We start from the raw sequence: 18341 nt of genomic DNA on the forward strand, positions 1-18341 counted from the left end.
CTTCAGTTATAACATGAGCTAGAGAGGGAAATGGAAACCACTACAGTATCTTTGTTCAGAAAACCCCAAATCTTCATGTTGGACATGACTGAAAAAGAAACTGAACAACTATCCAGCCTGATTTCAAGCCCAATGCTTTGTCTATTGTGCCACCTAGTGTCTTCCAAAAGGAAATAAAAGACTTCATTTGGGGCAGAAAGTCCATTTTGATTAAATATAATATGCACGGAAGGGAGTGACATGAAATAATAAAATGAAAGCTTTAGATGGTTCCACACAACAAAGGGCCCTGAATGCCAAGAAAAGGAATTTAAAACTTTATTACTGGGAGCCAATGAAGAGTGATATGATCAAATCAAAGCAAAATACAAAAGATGCTCTGTATGTGGAAACAAAAGTGAATCACCATTATTTAACACAAAGGGGGAGAGAAAACAATATCAGCAGGGTCAATTTCATTTTTGCTCCTGTATCCCAATGCTTACCACAAAGTACTGGGGACATGGGGATGATGCTGAATGAATCCTAGTTAATGGTGTCATTAGTTAGTTTTTTGATGTTAGGTGACAGAGTTAGAAAATACTAAAGGAAACCCTTGTCACAATGATACATGTGAAACAGACACAGTGTAATGAAGTAAGTGTGTTGTATCAAGTCAGGGTAGGTCACCATACAAGTCTGGCTGCAGTAATCCATATTAATTGTGCTGACAGCCAAAAGTCTAAAGACGATTGCAATCTGCTCCAAACTATTCAGTGTTCAAGCACAGACATGTACAATTTATATCTTCAACATTCATATGCCACAAACTTCTGCAATCTAAGTTGGAGCTGTTTTTGCTACTCAGTTTTCATCTTACTTTTGTTATTTAGTTGTTTTTCAGTCATACCCAACTCTTTGTGACCCCAATTGGGGTGGGTTTCCTCAGTAGAGATACTGGAATGGTTTAACATTTCCTCCTCCAGTTCATTATATAAATGAGGAAACTGAAGCAAACAGGGTTAAGTGACTTGCCTTGCGTCATACAACTAGTAAAATGTCTGAACTCAGGAAGATGAATATTCTTGACTCCAGGCCTGGAATTCTATCCACTTTGCCACCTAATTGCCTTTATTCTTAGCAGCATGCAGATCATTTATGAAATCACAAAAATCTAGAGCAATACAATTAGGAGTTTCTCTATCTCTATTTTCTTCTTGTTAAAAGAATTATCTATCCTTTGAGTCTACTTATATTTCAACACATCTGCAACCATTACACATACTGTTAAACATATGATGCTGTGTGAGGAAATTATCAACCCCATTTTATAGACAGTAAAATTGAGGCAGAGGAGGAGGACATTAACCTCTTTGGAGCCAGACAGCAAGTTAACTAACTCATGATGCTCCTCATACTAATTATTATTCATTTAAAAATATTTATTTTATATTTTATTTTTTCCATAATTTCATATAAATTTTTTTTAACATTCATTCTTTTAAATAAATTTTTAATTCCAAATTCTCTCCCTTTCTCTTTTCCTCATTGAGACAAGACAAACAATTTTATATTTAAAATTTCAAATGTTGGGGTAAAGAAAATACGGTTTCCTGTGGAGACCTAAGTTAAATAAACACATTATCCTGTCTTCACCTGGCAGTATCCAATCTTGGGGTTTCGGTGAGCATAGGCTGTCAGCACTCTCCTCAAGGCAGCAATGCCTGTTTCATTTTGGAAGGCAGGATGCTCTGGAAGGGAGCGGTGCAAATCTCGCTCTATTTCCTCTGTTACTAGGCAACACTTGCCCATCGACTCCTCTACCAGATTCCCATAGTAACCAGGATGAGAGGCAAGATCAGTTACAGCATCTGAGGATTTTTTAAACAATACATGCGCAAAAGGAATTAAGAATTATTTTCAGGACAGTGTCACCATGGGAGTTATATTTGTCAAAGAATATCCATGTTTTCTGGTATGATGGAAAACATAAAAGTACTTTAAAATTGTACACAACTGAGTTACTTTTCTTGCATAGCCTTGATGCAGAAGAATTATTAACATTCTTTTATAAAATGCATACTGAGTTAGAAAAAAATAATATAGTTCATATTGAAAATAAATACCACTTACGAACTTTTAAAAAAATTACTTTTAACAGTATACATTTCCCCATGACAGGATTATGCATGGGTATACATATAGTTTTCTTTAATTTGGCAGTTTAAGGAATTAAACTATCTTAAAGTATTTTATTATTATGGTGAAAACAGTTTTGGTCTCAGATCTAAAAGATCTGGGAGAGTCAAAACAATTTTCACAATAATACTAAGATTTTTTTTATTCCTAATATAGTAAATATCAAAATCTACAACCCAAAGAAAATCTCTTTGGTGAGATCCTCAAAAATTTTGTACAGTATAAAGAGATACTGAACCCCCCCCAAAAAATTTAAGAACCAATGCTTTAATTCATATATTTATTGAGTACCTATGATGTACAAGCACTTTGCTAAGTGCTGATTTGCAATTGTAAAGATAACAGTAATAATATGACCTACTTCTAAAGGGAACCACAAATAAAATCTTTTGTAAACCTTAAAATAATAGTATACAAGTGACCAGGCTGGAATGTAAGCTTCATGAGGGCAGATACCATGTCTTTTTTAAACTTGGTATCTCTACTAGCAGATTGCTCTGCATACAATTGGTATTCAATAAATGTTTGAACTATATTGACTCAGTCATCATAAAAGAGCCTAAAAATGACTTACATGAAATATCTGAAGTTGCTTTAATGATTTACTCTTCTTAGAATAGATGGAAAATATAGCTAGAAAACACATTAGGTCAGTGATTCTTCTTTGTGTGTCATGGATTTTTTGGCAGTCTGCCGAAGTCTATGGACCCTTTTTCAGAGTAATATTTTAAAGACAAAAAATATAGTCCACAAAGGAAAAAATAGCTTTGTGAGAGGAAATAATACATTTTTTTCCAAATTCAATTTTAAGGACCGCTGTCCTTAGACCCCATATTAAAATATCTGCATTAGAGCTCATCCAGTTTGAGATCTTCATTTTATAAATAAGGAAAGCAAGACCCAGAATGATTAAGCAACAAGTTCTTACATCTAGCCAGAATATTGCCAGGGCTAGATCCCAGGTCTGTCGGTCCAGTGGTATTTCCATTTATAACACATTGCTTCCAGTTTGAAATCAAAAGGAGACATCATTGATTATCAGAGAGAGAAATTTTAATTTGCTACATCTGATGTCTCACATATAAATGTGAGTTTATGGGCACCCAACAAATATAATGTGATCATGATAACATCTACATTTGTCCGAAACAACTGTAAGTTTTCTGCAAAGCAACACCAGGTACTTTGGAAAGCAATACTGAAGTACTGAAGGAAATAAATGGGTAAAAGATCTAGGGCCACATCCTTTTCCACTTATTCCCAGGTCCAGTCCAATCTTATAAAATTAAATGGATGTATTTGTTTTGAATATTAAAAAAATGGTATTTCCTTCATAACATTTCATCTATCTCAACTCATCATTATGGAGTTTTAGAGGGATAATCCCAATATTTGTATCCAATCTGATGCTAAGAAATCTTCCTCATCTCACACGTATGATTAAAAATGACCAAATAAGGCAACATTTTGATGTGGTCAATCAAGTGTGAAGAGTTCCTAATTTTTATCTTTTGTTAAAAGAAACAAAATCAAACAAGAGTGCTATAGTCATCACATGCAATAGAAGGAATCACTCCTAAGCCAGGAAGAATACTGAAAAAGAAAGGTGTGGGCAGAAAGCAAGTTTCAAAGCCTTCATAATTTTATCTAGGGTGAGCTCTTGATGCCCACATCACATGGAGTTATTTTTGTCACACAGTTGCAAACAGCAGCATCTCTACTCGGCATACTTTTTGTGTGAATATCTTTTGCTTATTTGTTCATTTTAACAGGACTCCCTTCATTGGGGCCAAACAACATTAGCACAGAGTCAAGAGACCTAGGGTCTATACAATTCAGCCACTAACTTGCTATATGACTTGGGACAAATAGTAACTTTTCTGAGGCTTGGTTTCTTCATCTGTATAATTAAGTGGTTGAACTAAAAAATCTCAAAAGTTATTTAGAGAGTTTTAATGGAAACCATGCCATTCCTAGGGGATTTGCTAATAAAGACATCCCTAAAATGTACAGAAAATCTAATTACAGATCTGGGTCTTAGATGATCTTTTTGATGAGAAAACAGACTCTGACTGGTTTACTTGACTTGCCCAAAGTCAGAAACTAAAATATCCAAACTTAAGTCCTTACTATTTGAGATTCCACAGTGAAAAATCAAATATGGCTGACTCAAATGGAACTCAGAAAAATCCCTTTGACCTTGTCTTCTATTCATAAGTAATGTCCCAAATTAACATTTGATTAAAGATACAAGAGAAAAAACAAAGTTAAGATTTTACCTGAAAACAGGAGCCAGAGTTTACCCCGTAAAGATTCAGGGATTCCCATGGCAACAAGCTTGCGGATCTTTTCCGTACGAAACATACACACTGTTCTGCCATATTCCACAAAATGGTCATTCCATAGACTTGCTTTTATCTGTTCTCTTGACTAGAAACCATAATATGCATATTTCAGGGATGGCACATATTATCCATATACTCCTACCATGTTTTCTTAGACCACAAGATATAATAGACTAGGAAATTCATTGAGAAATCAATAATTATAGGCAATTAAACCTCAGTAGCAAAGCTTAAAAAGAGGAACAAGATTTCCTACAAAAGTGCCTTGTGACCATGATAGCTGGCTGAGGACTACTAAATGCTTCAACAGCTGCTATAAGAGACTATGGCAATCTCCTCTGAAAATATCAGAGTATAAGATTTTCTCCTTTATTTGCTGTAGTTAATAGGTAGGCAGGAAAGAGAGAGAGATCTTCTCCCACTCTCTTTTTTGTTGTAAGATTTGGAGGACAGCAGGAAGAAACAAAATAAAATTAACTCAAGAAATCTTCCACTTCCATTATCTGAAACAAGATACAAGAGAAATCAGTGAAATCAATCGCCTTATTCAGGGGATGATTATTTTACACTTCCTTTCACGACCTTCTCCCATCTGTTAACCTTCAGGACATTTCATATTGTCTACTGCACATCACCAAGAATAGTTTATGGAGTGGGTTGGTGAAGGGAGAAAGAGAGAAGAAAGAAAACAAAATTTGAGTACTTCTAGCAATCCTAATTAAAGTTTTGGTGGGGGGCAAAGTTGAAGCCAGTTACCAAAATGAGATTTGAGGAATATTTGTGCAATTGAGGGCTGGCCATAGCTATTTGAAAATCTCAGGACCATGGAGTTCACATATGGCAAGGTCATGGTATTCACATTTAGCATTAACAAATCTACAACTGGAAAGATCTCAGTTTTGGCCATGCGCAGAATCTTAGAATTCGCAGGCCATAAAATCCAACTGCTTCATTTTATATAAGGAAATTCAGTGCCCAAGTAATAGAGCTAATAAGCATCAATAGAGGGACATTTAGATACACTCTTTTTCTCATTTGCCAATTTGTACTAAATTAGAATACTGCATATTTAACAATAATAAATTAAAAATAATAAAACAGAAATGGTAAACAATAATTCTTAACATGAGCTCAGGTGAAAAAGAATTATTAAATATAATTAGAAAGCTTAGATGATGTTTTCTTCTTCAAGACCCTTTGGAAGGTATATTGGTTATAGCCAAACAAAAGCTAATATCTAGAATTGATTTTTACTGAAGATCATGAAAGCCCAATTGAAATTTCAGACTTTTAATGGGGATAGTTTATTCCATTCAGAGAAAGTTTTCCAATCTTTTTAGTCCAATCTGTAATTGTAAAAGATTAAGTCCCATTTTGGCTGAGAAGACAATATGGAAATGGTGAGTGATAAGGCCCACACCACCCTTCTCTCTCTTGAAATGATGAGGAGTAAGGCAGAAAATACCTTATTCTGCAAAACAAGCAGAAGCCTAGGGATCATAAGATTACAACTCTATTGTTGAAACGTCTTCCAAGGCCACCCTTAGTCCACTTTAAGATGGGGATGCTGAGGCTTAGAGAGATTGAATAATTTATTTAAGGTCATATAGTCAATAAAGGCAAAGAATGCAAAGTTTTTTTTTTGTTTGTTTGTTTGTTTTTTCCCTGAGGCAAATGGGGTTAAATGACTTGTCCAGAGTCACTAGAAAGTGTTAAGTATCTCAGACCAAATTTAAACTCAGGTTCTCCTGATTTTAGGGCTGTTGCTCTATCTACTGCACATCTACTTACCCCCACAAAGGTTTTTAAGGAAAAATGGATAGCAATATTATCTTTGAGAAGATAAATTAATATCAGCATTTTCTCTTGTCACAGTTTAAGAGCCCATATTAGGGCAGCTTCAATGTTAAACACAGAAAACAAGATTAAATAGTTGTGAGTCTGGCTCCACAGGAATAGCTGTTTGGATGACAGAACTGTGGGCTTTCTATGCCTGGCACACAGAGGTACAAAGCAGATATCAGCTCATAATAACTTATTGCAGAACCATAGGCCACTTTCTGGGTCCACTGCTCTCTAAGTCAAATCCTACAGTCAGTTCAGCTGAGTCTGTTAAAAAAAAAAAATCAATGGGGTTGGAGAAGTGAGACTGAGAGTGTGGGAGGCTAGAGAAATAAGGTGAATTCTACTTACCATTCTGGAATCAGGGCTCTGGGTTCCTGACTGGTGGAAGATGGCTATTAGTGCCTCAGAATTTGGCAGAAGGTTAGTTTCTTTGTCAACCATGTTACCATTCTGAGACAGTTTGAAATTCCCAAACTTTTGATCGCTGCACACACTAGTTGACTGAAATAGAGAAGATGTCTGAAAAAGTTAAAAAAAAAAATGAAGGTATTTGTTTTTGTTTTTACTTGCATAGGGTTGTAGAATTTATTTGAGTTTCCATACTAACCCCTAAGGACTACTGCAATTTTAAAGCCTACCTACCTAGCTGCGGTTTTAGAGAAGAGACAAATACAAGAAGACTTTAAATCTCACAAAGCTCTGTCTTTACAATGGAATTGTCTATACTGAGGTTTTCCTCTGTCCTTTAACATGACACATACAAGGCAAAGGTCTCAGAACAGTAAGCCTGACAAGTTTGTAACTTTCCTTTTTGAAACAGGGGAAAACAGGTAACTCTGCACATACATAAATACGCACCCCCACAACACTATTCATAAAAGGAAAAATTTATAACCCTATTTTTTCTATTACTTTGCATACTAAAAATTTGGAAATGTGCTTCTTTGGAAGAACAAATCTCAAAGACAAGGTTAGAAAATTTGTTTGTTTTTTAAATTAAGCCTGTCTATTCATTGCTGGTCCTATAAACATAAGTAAAATAAATATCATATCATTTCAGGTGTATGGCACTAACAGCTGGGAAGATGAGAAAAAGACTTATAGGAGATGTGTTTGAACTGAGTTTTAAAGAAAACTAGGGAAAATGAAGGTCAGGAGGGAGTGCGTTCTAAATCTGGGGACAGCCTGTGCAAAAACAAAAACAAGAAAAAAAAATAACATATAGGAGATATAATATATGCAACAACAGCGATATCAGTCTGGTGGACCACACAAAGTATATGGGAAGCCTGGAAAAGTATTTTGGAGCCAAGTTATATATAATTTTAAATGCCTAACCATGGGTATTGTATTTGAGCATAGAGGTTATAGGAAATAGCTCACAGAACTCTAACATAAATAGTACATAACGTAAGCCCTTTTCCAAAAGCCTATGTGAAATCCTTATTTGAAATTTTGGAAAGCAATTGAGGGTGGGGGAAGAAGGAAAAATTAGATAAATATCCAATGCTTATATAGTCCATCACCAGCTGACCAAAAAGCTGAAACTGATATCCTAAAGATGGTACTCTACAGTGTATTAAGTTTTACAAATTCAATCATTTTATCTCACTTTTAGCTTAAAATTCTTCAAACAACCCTATGAGAATTGTAGACAAACTTGTTTGCTAATTTATAGTTTAACTGCTAGCAGATCTTGGATGGTTTGAAGTAGTAGAAGAGAGTGGAGAGTAAAAGAAAATAAATTATTAGGAGTCTACATTTATATATAGAGAAGATGACCAGAGAAAGAATAATAAATCCACCTCCCACCAATTACTATGTTAGTTATTTTCCATAACATCTACTTCTTTTCCCTATGATTCTGTTCTGGGAAATGCATTGTATTTCTGAGTCCTCTCAGATGAGAATTCAATCATTGTCAAGGTTTCTCTCCCATTCCTGGCAATAAATATATCAGGAGTGCTATTCAACAGTGGCATTATAATTTCTCTGCATTCTTGATACATCAACAGGTCTCAGTAATTATAAGGCATTAATATTCTTGGCTTTGGAGTCAAATGACAATAATTTCTGTATCTGCACAAAGAAATCTCTTGACAGCCTCTGTGGGTTACTGGGAGAAAACAAACCCAATAGCTTATTAGCCACATCGTACTATATAATCCAATAAATATCCTCAGCTGTACCCTCAATCCCAAAGGATAATATTCTTTTTTATGTTTTCCACATTATACAGAGTTTCAAGAAGATGTTATTTTTATAGGCCTGGAATCAACCTTAAAAACACTTGGGAGAGGTTTAATAACTGAATTTCTGAGTGCATAATACACACACACACACATATGTGTAAAGGGCAGGAACTCAGTATGATTGATTTAATCCTACAAGGTGTTAACTCAGTGGAATTGATAAGACAATGGTTCTCTAATTTAGCATGTGAATTCTCTAGTTCAGTATGATTGATTTACTCTTACAGCAAATAATGGTTCCCTAGTGATATGATGATTGGTTTATACTCAGTATACTGTAATAGACTCAACCAGACAGAGACTTCAAGATAGAGACCCTCCAGGTGACTCTCCTGCCTCCTGCACTGAAACCAAGACCCATTCCAGAGGGCCTCCAGAAAGCTAGCCTGGTCCCAGGCGAAGGAGACAGACAGGGACTTCATCTTTGACTATTCTCATGGTGATTATACTGCTGAAACAAAGGCTGGTCCCAAGACCTCCAGAAAGCTAACCAGAACATTACACATATATATAAAGTATACATGCATATATATTTGAGCTTAAATAATTCGAGCCTCATAAATATGCACCTATATGACATATAGATATATATTTATATAAATTTAAAACATCATACCTCAGCTTCATTTTTCAAGGTGTCATAATGCACTGGACTGTTAGCATGAACCAGTTTCAATCTCCTGAGCAAGTTTTCCACCAAGCTCTCCCTATCCTTGAGTTCAATGAACTGAAAAGCCATCTTGCTCCTTATACTGATGATGATGGGATTAGGAAGGAGACTGGTATCTTCCATTTTCTCTATGCTCACTACCTGTTAAAAAAAATTGTTACATGCTAAAATATGAGGGGAGAGAAAGTAGTTTCATTGAACATTCAGAAAAACTTGAACAAAAAAGTAACTGCAAGCAGTATCTGAGTATAAAGAATTTTCCTGTCTTCCTGTCTCCAGATGCTAGTCTTTTCATTAGTACATGCCAAATCAAAACCAGAATCCATATTAATTTAATAAGATGGATAGAAAAAGCCCAACCAAAAACTGAGGTGAATTTAAATAATTCCTTGGAGACTGCAAGATGATATCCAAGTGCTGACTAGCCAAATCCTTTTTTAATGTATTTTTCCCCCACCTTGTTCAGACTTGTGATTTAATTAGTATAGGGTACTCCCAGAAAGAAAAATTCCTCCACCAATGCAGATCAACCGCTGTTCTGCAAATTATATAGTCTTAGAGTTGCCTAAGGCACTGAGAATTTAGATGATAGCCTGGTACTGAGCCAATATGAATCAGAGGCAAAACATGAACTTGGGTCATTCAGCAGTTCTCTATTCACTGTTTTTTGATGCTTCTGAGCCAGATCTTAATCTCTGATTATTTTGAATGTTCTCACTGTTGCTATGAATAAGAAACAATTATCACCACATCATTATTATCACATGTTTAGCACTATTTTTAGAAAAGCTCATTTGCTTTCTCATACACACATACATATCTATCTTCCATATTCTTACACATCATCACTCAGGAAACATCTGGTCTTGATGAGATGTCCCTGATGTGTTAGTCTCTGTTTTCATTGTTGCTAGGTCATATTTTAAGTTTACTTTCTCCTTCCTCTGATCTTGCATTTGCTACCTGAACAATAGGTATCACCTTCAATTTATAAATAGGAAAACTGAGACAGGGATTAATTAACTTGCCTGAGGTGACAAGCTGCTTTAGATCTGGAAATAAATCTAAGTTTTAAAATTCTCATATCTTTGTTTTTTCCTCTAGAAATATTAGTTTTAAATTTAAATATGGCTATTCTTAATTCACTTATATATCTTTTACTATTTCAAGGAATTATTTTTTATTTTTGAATGAACTATCAAGAGAACATAAAGTTTACCCTGCTTACAATTTTTTTTTTAATTTTTTAAACAAAAATGGTTGGGCTTTTTTTAGGGATTATGGAGAAGGGTTGATGAGGGGAACTGCAAAGAAGAAAATTAGTTATTTTTTTTTCTTCCTTCACTTACTGTTCTTAGAAAAATTTTATTTGCCAGTGTGAATTTTTTACAGCCTCATCAATAAAGCAGAAGTCACAGTAAGCTACTTTTACAAGTCATTTCTTTTCAAAATTTTTAGTTCGCAAGAGAAAAGAGTGGGAAAAACAGGAAAAAAACAAACAAACAAAAAAAAAACACCCAATATTTTGATTCCTGCTGCACATGTAAGGAAAAGGTCTACACATCTAGAAACTCATCTCTGACCTGGATGGAAGAAGCTGCTTCTTCTCTGTGTATAATTCCCCTTGCATAGCTTCAGCTATGGGATGAAGTGGCAAAGATGTGCAAAAAGGACTCACAAACATAGAGATTCAGAGAGAGATTCTACCTCTCTAAGTGGAAGGACGACATTGCAACAGCCATCTTCTTTGCTGGCAAAACAGACATAGCTATCAGATGCAAACATCCGTCCCACTGTATGACAGCGACTAAATGGTGTCCAAAGAGAACAATCTACAACTTCATGTAGCTTCTCCTTTCTTGGCAATCTGAAGAAGGCTCTAAAGAACTCATTTTGTGCTCTGGCTTCCAGATCCCTTGTAAGGGAGGAAAAGAGAAAAGCAGAAAGAGAGAGAGAGACAGAAGTTAGATGGGAAAGGGACATTTACTAATTTTTAAAAAATTATCCTTCTAGAACTGGTATTTCAAAGTTAAAATAAATAAACCATGTGGACTTTGAATTAAACACATCAAATTATAAATACCCAATTTGTAAGATGATCTTGTTAAGAATTATTTTGTATGTTTCCCTACATTGAAATTTTGTTTAATGAAGTAAAAGTTTCAAAACTGATCTCTGATCAAAGTAAGCATTCTTTAAAAATATTAAATTCCCATTTATATGTAAATAAAAACTTTAAGAATCATTTAAATTTTTTTTTAAATTTTAAAAGATAAAAAATTGTCTTCCTCTCATCTGCATATGTATATGTATACCTAGCTGCCCCTTTAAATTTTATTTTAATAGTATATTATTTTTCAATTTCATGTAACAATAGTTTTCAACATTAATTTTTTTAAAAGACTTTGAGTTCCAATTTTTTTTCTCCCTTCCTCTTTTACTTCCTCCATCCCTAAGATGGTAAGCAATCTGATATAGATTATATATATATATATAATCATTTTAAACATACTTTCAAAAAAGTTGTATTGCGAAAAAAATAATAACAAAAAGAAAACACCTCAAGAAAGAAAACAAAACAAGGTGAAAATCAATATGCTTCAATCTGCATTTAGTCTCCATAGTTCTTTCTCTGGATGCAGATGGTAGTTTCCAACCAAAGCCTATTCTTTTTTTTTTAATAACTTTTTATTGACAGAACTGTAAAAATTTTTTTACAACATTATAGTATATCCAAGATATAACATATGTGTGCAGAACTGTACAGTTCTCTTGTTGCACAGGAAGAATTGGATTCAGAAGGTAAAAATAACCTGGGAAGAAAAACAAAAATGCAAACAGTTCACACTCATATCCCAATGTTCTTTCTTTGGGTGTAGCTGATTCTGTCCATCATTGATCAATTGGAACTGAATTAGATCTCCTTGTCGAAGAAATCCATTTTCATCAAAATACATCTTCATACAGTATCGTTGTTGAAGTATATAATGATCTCCTGGTTCTGCTCATTTCATTCAGCATCAATTCATGTAAGTCAAAGCCTATTCTAATTGTCTTGGATCACTGTATTCCTGAGAAGAGCTAAATCCATCATAGCTGATCACACAATCTTGTTGTAACGAAATACAGTGTTTTCTTGATTTTGCTCACTTCACTCAGCATTCTTTGTGTAAATCTTTCCAGGTTTTTCTGAAATCAGTTCTTATTCAGCCATTCATCCATTTTCCAATTCTTTGTCACCACAAACAGAGCTGCTACAAATGCTTTTGCACGTGTGGTTCCTTTCCCTTCTTTTATGATATTTGAGATATAGGCTCAGAACAAACACTGCTAGATCAAAAGGTATGCCCAGTTTTATAACCCTTTGAACATAGTTCTAAATTGCTCTTGAGAATGGCTGGATCAATTCACAATTCCACCAAAAATGCTTAGTATCCCAGTTTTCCCACACCTCCTCCAACATTTACCATTATCCTTTTCTGCCATCTTAGCCAATCTGATAGGTGAGAGATGATACATGAGTTGTTTTAATTTTCATTTCTCTAATCAATAGTGATTGAGTATTTTTTCATATGATTATGGATGGTTTTATTTTCTTCATCTGAAAATTGTCTATTCATATCCTTTGACCATTTATCAATTGGGGAATCTAATTGACTTGTGATACCCTTTTTGTCTAAATCATTTCTTCATTTTGACCTTATCTTGATATACAGTGAGATGTTCACCTAGTTTCTGTCAAACTACTTTCCAGTTGTACCAGCAATTTTTATTGAACATTGAATTCTTATCCCCCATACTTGAATCTTTGGACTTTTCAAACATCAAACACTAGATTATTGTGGTCATTTACCACTATGTACCAGGTACATAATCTATCCACTGATCCACAACATTATTTCTAATCTATCCACTGATCCACCACTCTATTTCTTAGTTAACCAAGTTGTTTTCATCATTACCACTTTTGAAATCTGGAGTTGCTAGGCTACTTTCTTTAACATTTTTTTTTTTTCATTGATTCTTCATTCTTTACGTTCTCCCAGATTAACTTAGTTACTATTTTTTTCTAGCTCTATAAAATAATTCTTCAGTAGTTTGCTGTAGTATTGAATAAGTAAATTAATTTAATGGAGTTGTTTTCATTTTTGATACTATTTGTTTTTTTTCTTCTTCATTAATCAAGTTTATCCACTAATTTATTCATAAAACCAGTGCTTAGTTTTATTTTAAAAATTTGTTCACTTCTAATTATATTAATCTTTCTTTTGATTTTGAGAATTTCCATTTTGTTGTTTAATTGGGGATTTTTGATCTGCTCTTTCTTTCATTGATATATGCATTTACAAATAAAAAAAAAATTCCCTAAGTATTGCTTTGGCTGCTTCCACAAATTCTGGAATGTTATCTCATTGATATCATTTTCCTTAATGAAATTATGATATCATTAATAATAATAGCTTATTTTTCAATATACATGCAAAGATAATTTTCAATATTCTCCCCTTCAAAATCTTGATTACCACCTGAAAAAAATCTCAAAGTGAAAATTCCATGAAGTATTATATTTAGAGGAATATTTCTATCTCTATCTTTCTGTTCCTCATTCTTCCTTTCCCTTCCCCTTTATTCCCTGGCATCCCTTTTCATCATTTACCCATTTTTTAAAAAACATAACTCTTGTGCCATCTATGATAAACTTTTCTAACTTTCCTAATAATGATAAAGTTCTTAAACGATACATATATCATCTTCTCATAGAGAAAGGAAAAGTTTAACTTTATTGAGTCTGTTTTGATTTCTCTTTCATGTTTACTTTTTAACATAAAAAAGTATATAAACATATCTCTTGATTCTTGTATTTGAAAGTCAAATTTTCTATTCATCACTGGTCTTTTCATCAGGAGTGTTTGAAAGTTTTCTATTTCATTATGTGTTCATTTTCTCTTTTTGATGGATTTTTTTATGCTCAATTTTGCTGCATAGGTTATTCTTGGTTGCATTTCCACTCTTTTTGTGGTATGACAGGATATCATATTCTAGGACTTCAATTCCTTTAATGTAGTAGCTACTAGATCTTCTACAATCTTGATTATAGCTCCATAATATATGAATAATTTCTGGCTGCTTGAAGTATTTTCTCTTTTACCAGAGCTCTGGAACTTGGCTATAATATTGCAGGGAATTTTCATTTGGGGAATTCTCTCAAGTGGCAATCAATCAGTCCTCTCCATTTCTATCTTACCCTGTGGTTCTAGGATATTTGGGGTGGTTTTACTTGATAATTTCTTGAAATCAGATTTCTATGCTCTTTCTGATCATGGCTTTAAATAATTTTAAAATTATCACTTTTCAATCTATTTTCTAGGTCAGTTGTTTTTCCTATGAAATTTTACATTTTTCCACTTTTTCATTCTTTTGACTTTGCTTTACTGTTTCTTGATGTCCCGTGAGGTCATTAGCTTCCACTTGCCCAATTCTAATTTTTAAGGTATTCTAATTTTAAGGTATTAATAATTTAAAGTATCAGTGAACATATAGATTTGTGAATCCTCTTTAATATCTACACAGCCTCTATCAGAGTCTGCAGTCAAGAAGTAGGAAAACAGAATTCTAGATACTATGAGAAAATTTTTTTTTAAGTTTCTCTCAGTTAAAAAAAGGCCATAAACGTAGTAAGTTTTTTTTTTTAAAGGTTATTCTTTTTAATCAAAACTGAATGCTGTTTATAATGGCCAAGATATAAAGGAGATAGGGTAGGACACTTCTCTTACTTCTTTGCAAAGGTGAGCAGCTACGAAAGTAAAACACTACACGTGTGAGATATTTTTTACTTGTTGGTTAGTTTTGCCAAGCTTTCTTTATTGTAAGGAATGGTTCTCTGAGAGGGAGTGAAGAAAAAGAAATAATTAGAAACACAGGTAATATAAAAACAAAAGTATAATTGTGACAGCCTTGCCCTTATCTACAATGTTGCAAAATATGGCAATGTAAAATTTTTTTAAAATTTAAATTGAAATATTAAAATTAAAAATTTATTAATTTTTAAAAGATCAGCTATTTAAACTACATACACAGTAAATTAGAGTATTCTTTAATCTCAGTTTTAAACCGAAAATTATAGGACAGGATGGAAAGTTAAATTTAACTTGTTCTTTTTGTGTCTAGCCATTAGTAAAAATACCTTGATCAATGGCCTATGCAAATTGGTGTAGTTAGAAAAAAAAATTTATCACTTTGTACCCAGATCTTTAGTGAACAACCTCTCCAAATTTGGCTAAGCAAGTCCTCAGAGGGCAAAAATCCATTCTCATTCCAAAATAAGGCACAAGACTTAAATATGTGATATATCTGATTCATATGTTCTATTCTAAGAAAGCAGTTCCCAAAGTGTGGTCTAAGAATTCTGGGATAGAATGATGTGTGTGTGGGGAAGGTTCCTGAGACCTTTTCAATAGGTCAATAAGGTCAAAACCATTTTCATAATAATATTGAGATACTGTTTGCTTGGCCAGATTACCCTTAGATCATTCATCCCAAACAAAACAATATAAAACACACTCATACATATACCCATATAACACATCTTTATATACACATACTTATACCCATATACACACACACAAATACACACATGTATATATACAAATATTTAGCTATGCATCTAAGATAATATTAACATGGCTGAAATATAATGTAGATTTCTCTCTTGATTGAATCTTTAAATTTGACTTTGAGATCAATGATTACTAGCCCTATATTTTTTTCTAATATGTTTTACTCCTGATCCTGGTAATTGTGTTTGTGTGTATATTCTTATTCCCTCCTAATTCTTCTACGTTAGTTCTATTTCTTGATTTGCCTTACTATTTGGATTCCTCCCTTATCTTCTTCTCTTCCCCATTCTTTCCTTACCCATTTATCCCATTCACATTAATCTACACATCCTTTTATACCCCATCTTATTCTATTCCCTTCCCCCTTATTTTTAATAGATTTTGGAGGGTACTATGCCCCCTTCATGCTGTGTGTGTATTGACTGATTAATCAATTGACTGTTCCTTATTTAACCAATTCTCGATTTGAGTGGGTTTTCAGAACTACCAGCCCTACTCCTCCATCTAATGCCTTTGTATCATGATGTCTTCACCTCATTCATATAGTATAACTACTATTTTTATTTTTTCCTAGACAGTTTTGCTTTTTAAAGTTAGGTCATAGCTCAACCCCATCTTCCTTTTCAATTACTCCATTACAGATGTCAATCTTAGACATACTGTTTACATTTCTACATATAAACCATAAACAGTTTGTCTTTGTTAAATCCCTTGAAATTAGTCTTTGATGTCGACTCTTATATGTTAAATTTTCTATTAAGGTCAGGTTTGGTTGAGACAAAATCCTGAAAATTTGTGAGTTTGCTAAATGTCCATTTTTTTCTCATTCAATATTTTGTTCAGTTTTGCGATCTTTTTAGTTGCAGGCCTAATTCTTTTGATTGATGATATATAACATCCTGTGGTCTTTTGTAGCTGCTGATAAATCCTATACATTTCTAATTGTAGTTCCAGCATATTTGAATTGCGTTTTTTGTTTCTTGTAAAACTTTCTCTTTGATCTGAGGGTTGTGAATTTTTGCAATAATATTCCTATGTGTTTTCCTTGCAAAATCTCTGAGGTGGTAATCAGTGAATTTTTTCTGTTCCTACTTTCCCCTCTTGTTCTATCACTCAGGACAATTTGATTATTTATTGCATTATTACATCAAGGTCCTTTTACTGGTCATATCTTTCAGGTAGTCCAATTATTCTCACGGTTTCTCTTCTTCTTTTGTTCTCCAGATTTGTTATTGTTCTTATAAGAAGTTTCACATTCTATTCCATTTTTTCATTCAATGTATTTTGTTCTGTTATTTCTTGGTCACTTATCTTCACTGACTTTCCCTTCCTGAATTCTAATTTTCAAAGAATTATTTTTTTCTTTAGAACTGTATCTCCTTTTCTAGTTGGTTAACTTTTTTTCCCTCATAATCTTCTTGGGGTTTTTGGAATTTTTTTCTCATTTTATCTTCAGTCGTTTTTGAGTTTTTCTATAAATTCTTTCTGGGCACATAGCCATTTAACATTACTTTTGGGGTAGGAGAGGCTTTTTAAAATTTCACTTTTCACTTTCTTCTTCCATATTCCCACAGTAAGTTTTTATGTTCCTTCCTCTTTTGCCTGAACCTTTTTTTAAAAAGAGAGAACTTATTAGTGTAAGCACCTGTAATCACGGAGTGGGTAGACAGTTCCTCTAGCTTTATTTCAGTTCTCCTCTCTGACCTGGAATCTCAAACCAAAGGCTTTACCCTCCTGCAAGTGCCTTCAGCCAACAGCAACCCTGTCCCATTCCTTTTGAGATTACCAGGTGTGCTGATTCCTTCTCGGCCAGGGCCATGTCTCAGCACACAGGTGGGCCTGATGTTCCTAATCAGCCAGGGTTCCCTTAGTCTTCCTGGACTCAGACTCCTGACTCCCCAAGCTGTCCCCAAGTTGACAGTTCCTGTATTTTGGGCGGAGACTACCTCCTAACTCAGTTGGCCCCAGGTTATTTTGGGGAATTTTGGGTTATTTTGGAGATGTATATACTTCACACAGGTTCCACCCTGGTCTTGGGAGTCTTTCTCCTAGTCTTCTGTTTTTGTTCCTGGAAGACCTCTGTTCTGCCCCAAGTCTTTTTTTTTTGTTTGTTTTTCACCAGTCTATGTTTGTCTTGAAGCATAATTTTGTTTTGTTTGTGGGGAAAATATAAAGAACGTGGCATTTTCTGACCTACTCCATCAGCTTCCCAGAATACTCTCCTCAATTTTAATTTTTAAAATATGCTAAATATTGATAGCTATAATTTACATAAACAAAAGATCTTTGGTATTTTCAATCATTTTTGATAGTACAGTTTTCAATAACTTTTAGGAATATAAAGATATCCTACAACCAAAAAGTTTGAAAGCTGCTGGTCTAAAAATTTTTTTCTCACTCAACGATCTAGATTTAAAGTGTTTTCTGGTTCTAG

General features: G+C 33.8%; 1 protein-coding gene across 2 annotated transcripts in view; it reads right to left on the reverse strand.

The window, feature by feature from the left end:
- TBC1D8 (TBC1 domain family member 8) overlaps positions 1 to 18341 on the reverse strand; it is a 126045-nt gene that overhangs the window by 12224 nt on the left and 95480 nt on the right. For both annotated transcript variants that reach the window (XM_051984741.1, XM_051984740.1), the window contains exons 6-10: positions 10998 to 11205; positions 9237 to 9431; positions 6717 to 6887; positions 4458 to 4608; positions 1636 to 1850 (exon numbers count right to left, since the gene is read on the reverse strand). In XM_051984741.1, coding sequence (XP_051840701.1) covers positions 1636 to 1850; positions 4458 to 4608; positions 6717 to 6887; positions 9237 to 9431; positions 10998 to 11205 — 940 coding nt within the window. The remainder of the gene's footprint in view (positions 1 to 1635; positions 1851 to 4457; positions 4609 to 6716; positions 6888 to 9236; positions 9432 to 10997; positions 11206 to 18341) is intronic.

The sequence above is a fragment of the Antechinus flavipes genome, chromosome 3 (genome assembly GCF_016432865.1).
Source record: "Antechinus flavipes isolate AdamAnt ecotype Samford, QLD, Australia chromosome 3, AdamAnt_v2, whole genome shotgun sequence".
NCBI classification, from domain to species: Eukaryota; Metazoa; Chordata; class Mammalia; order Dasyuromorphia; family Dasyuridae; genus Antechinus; species Antechinus flavipes.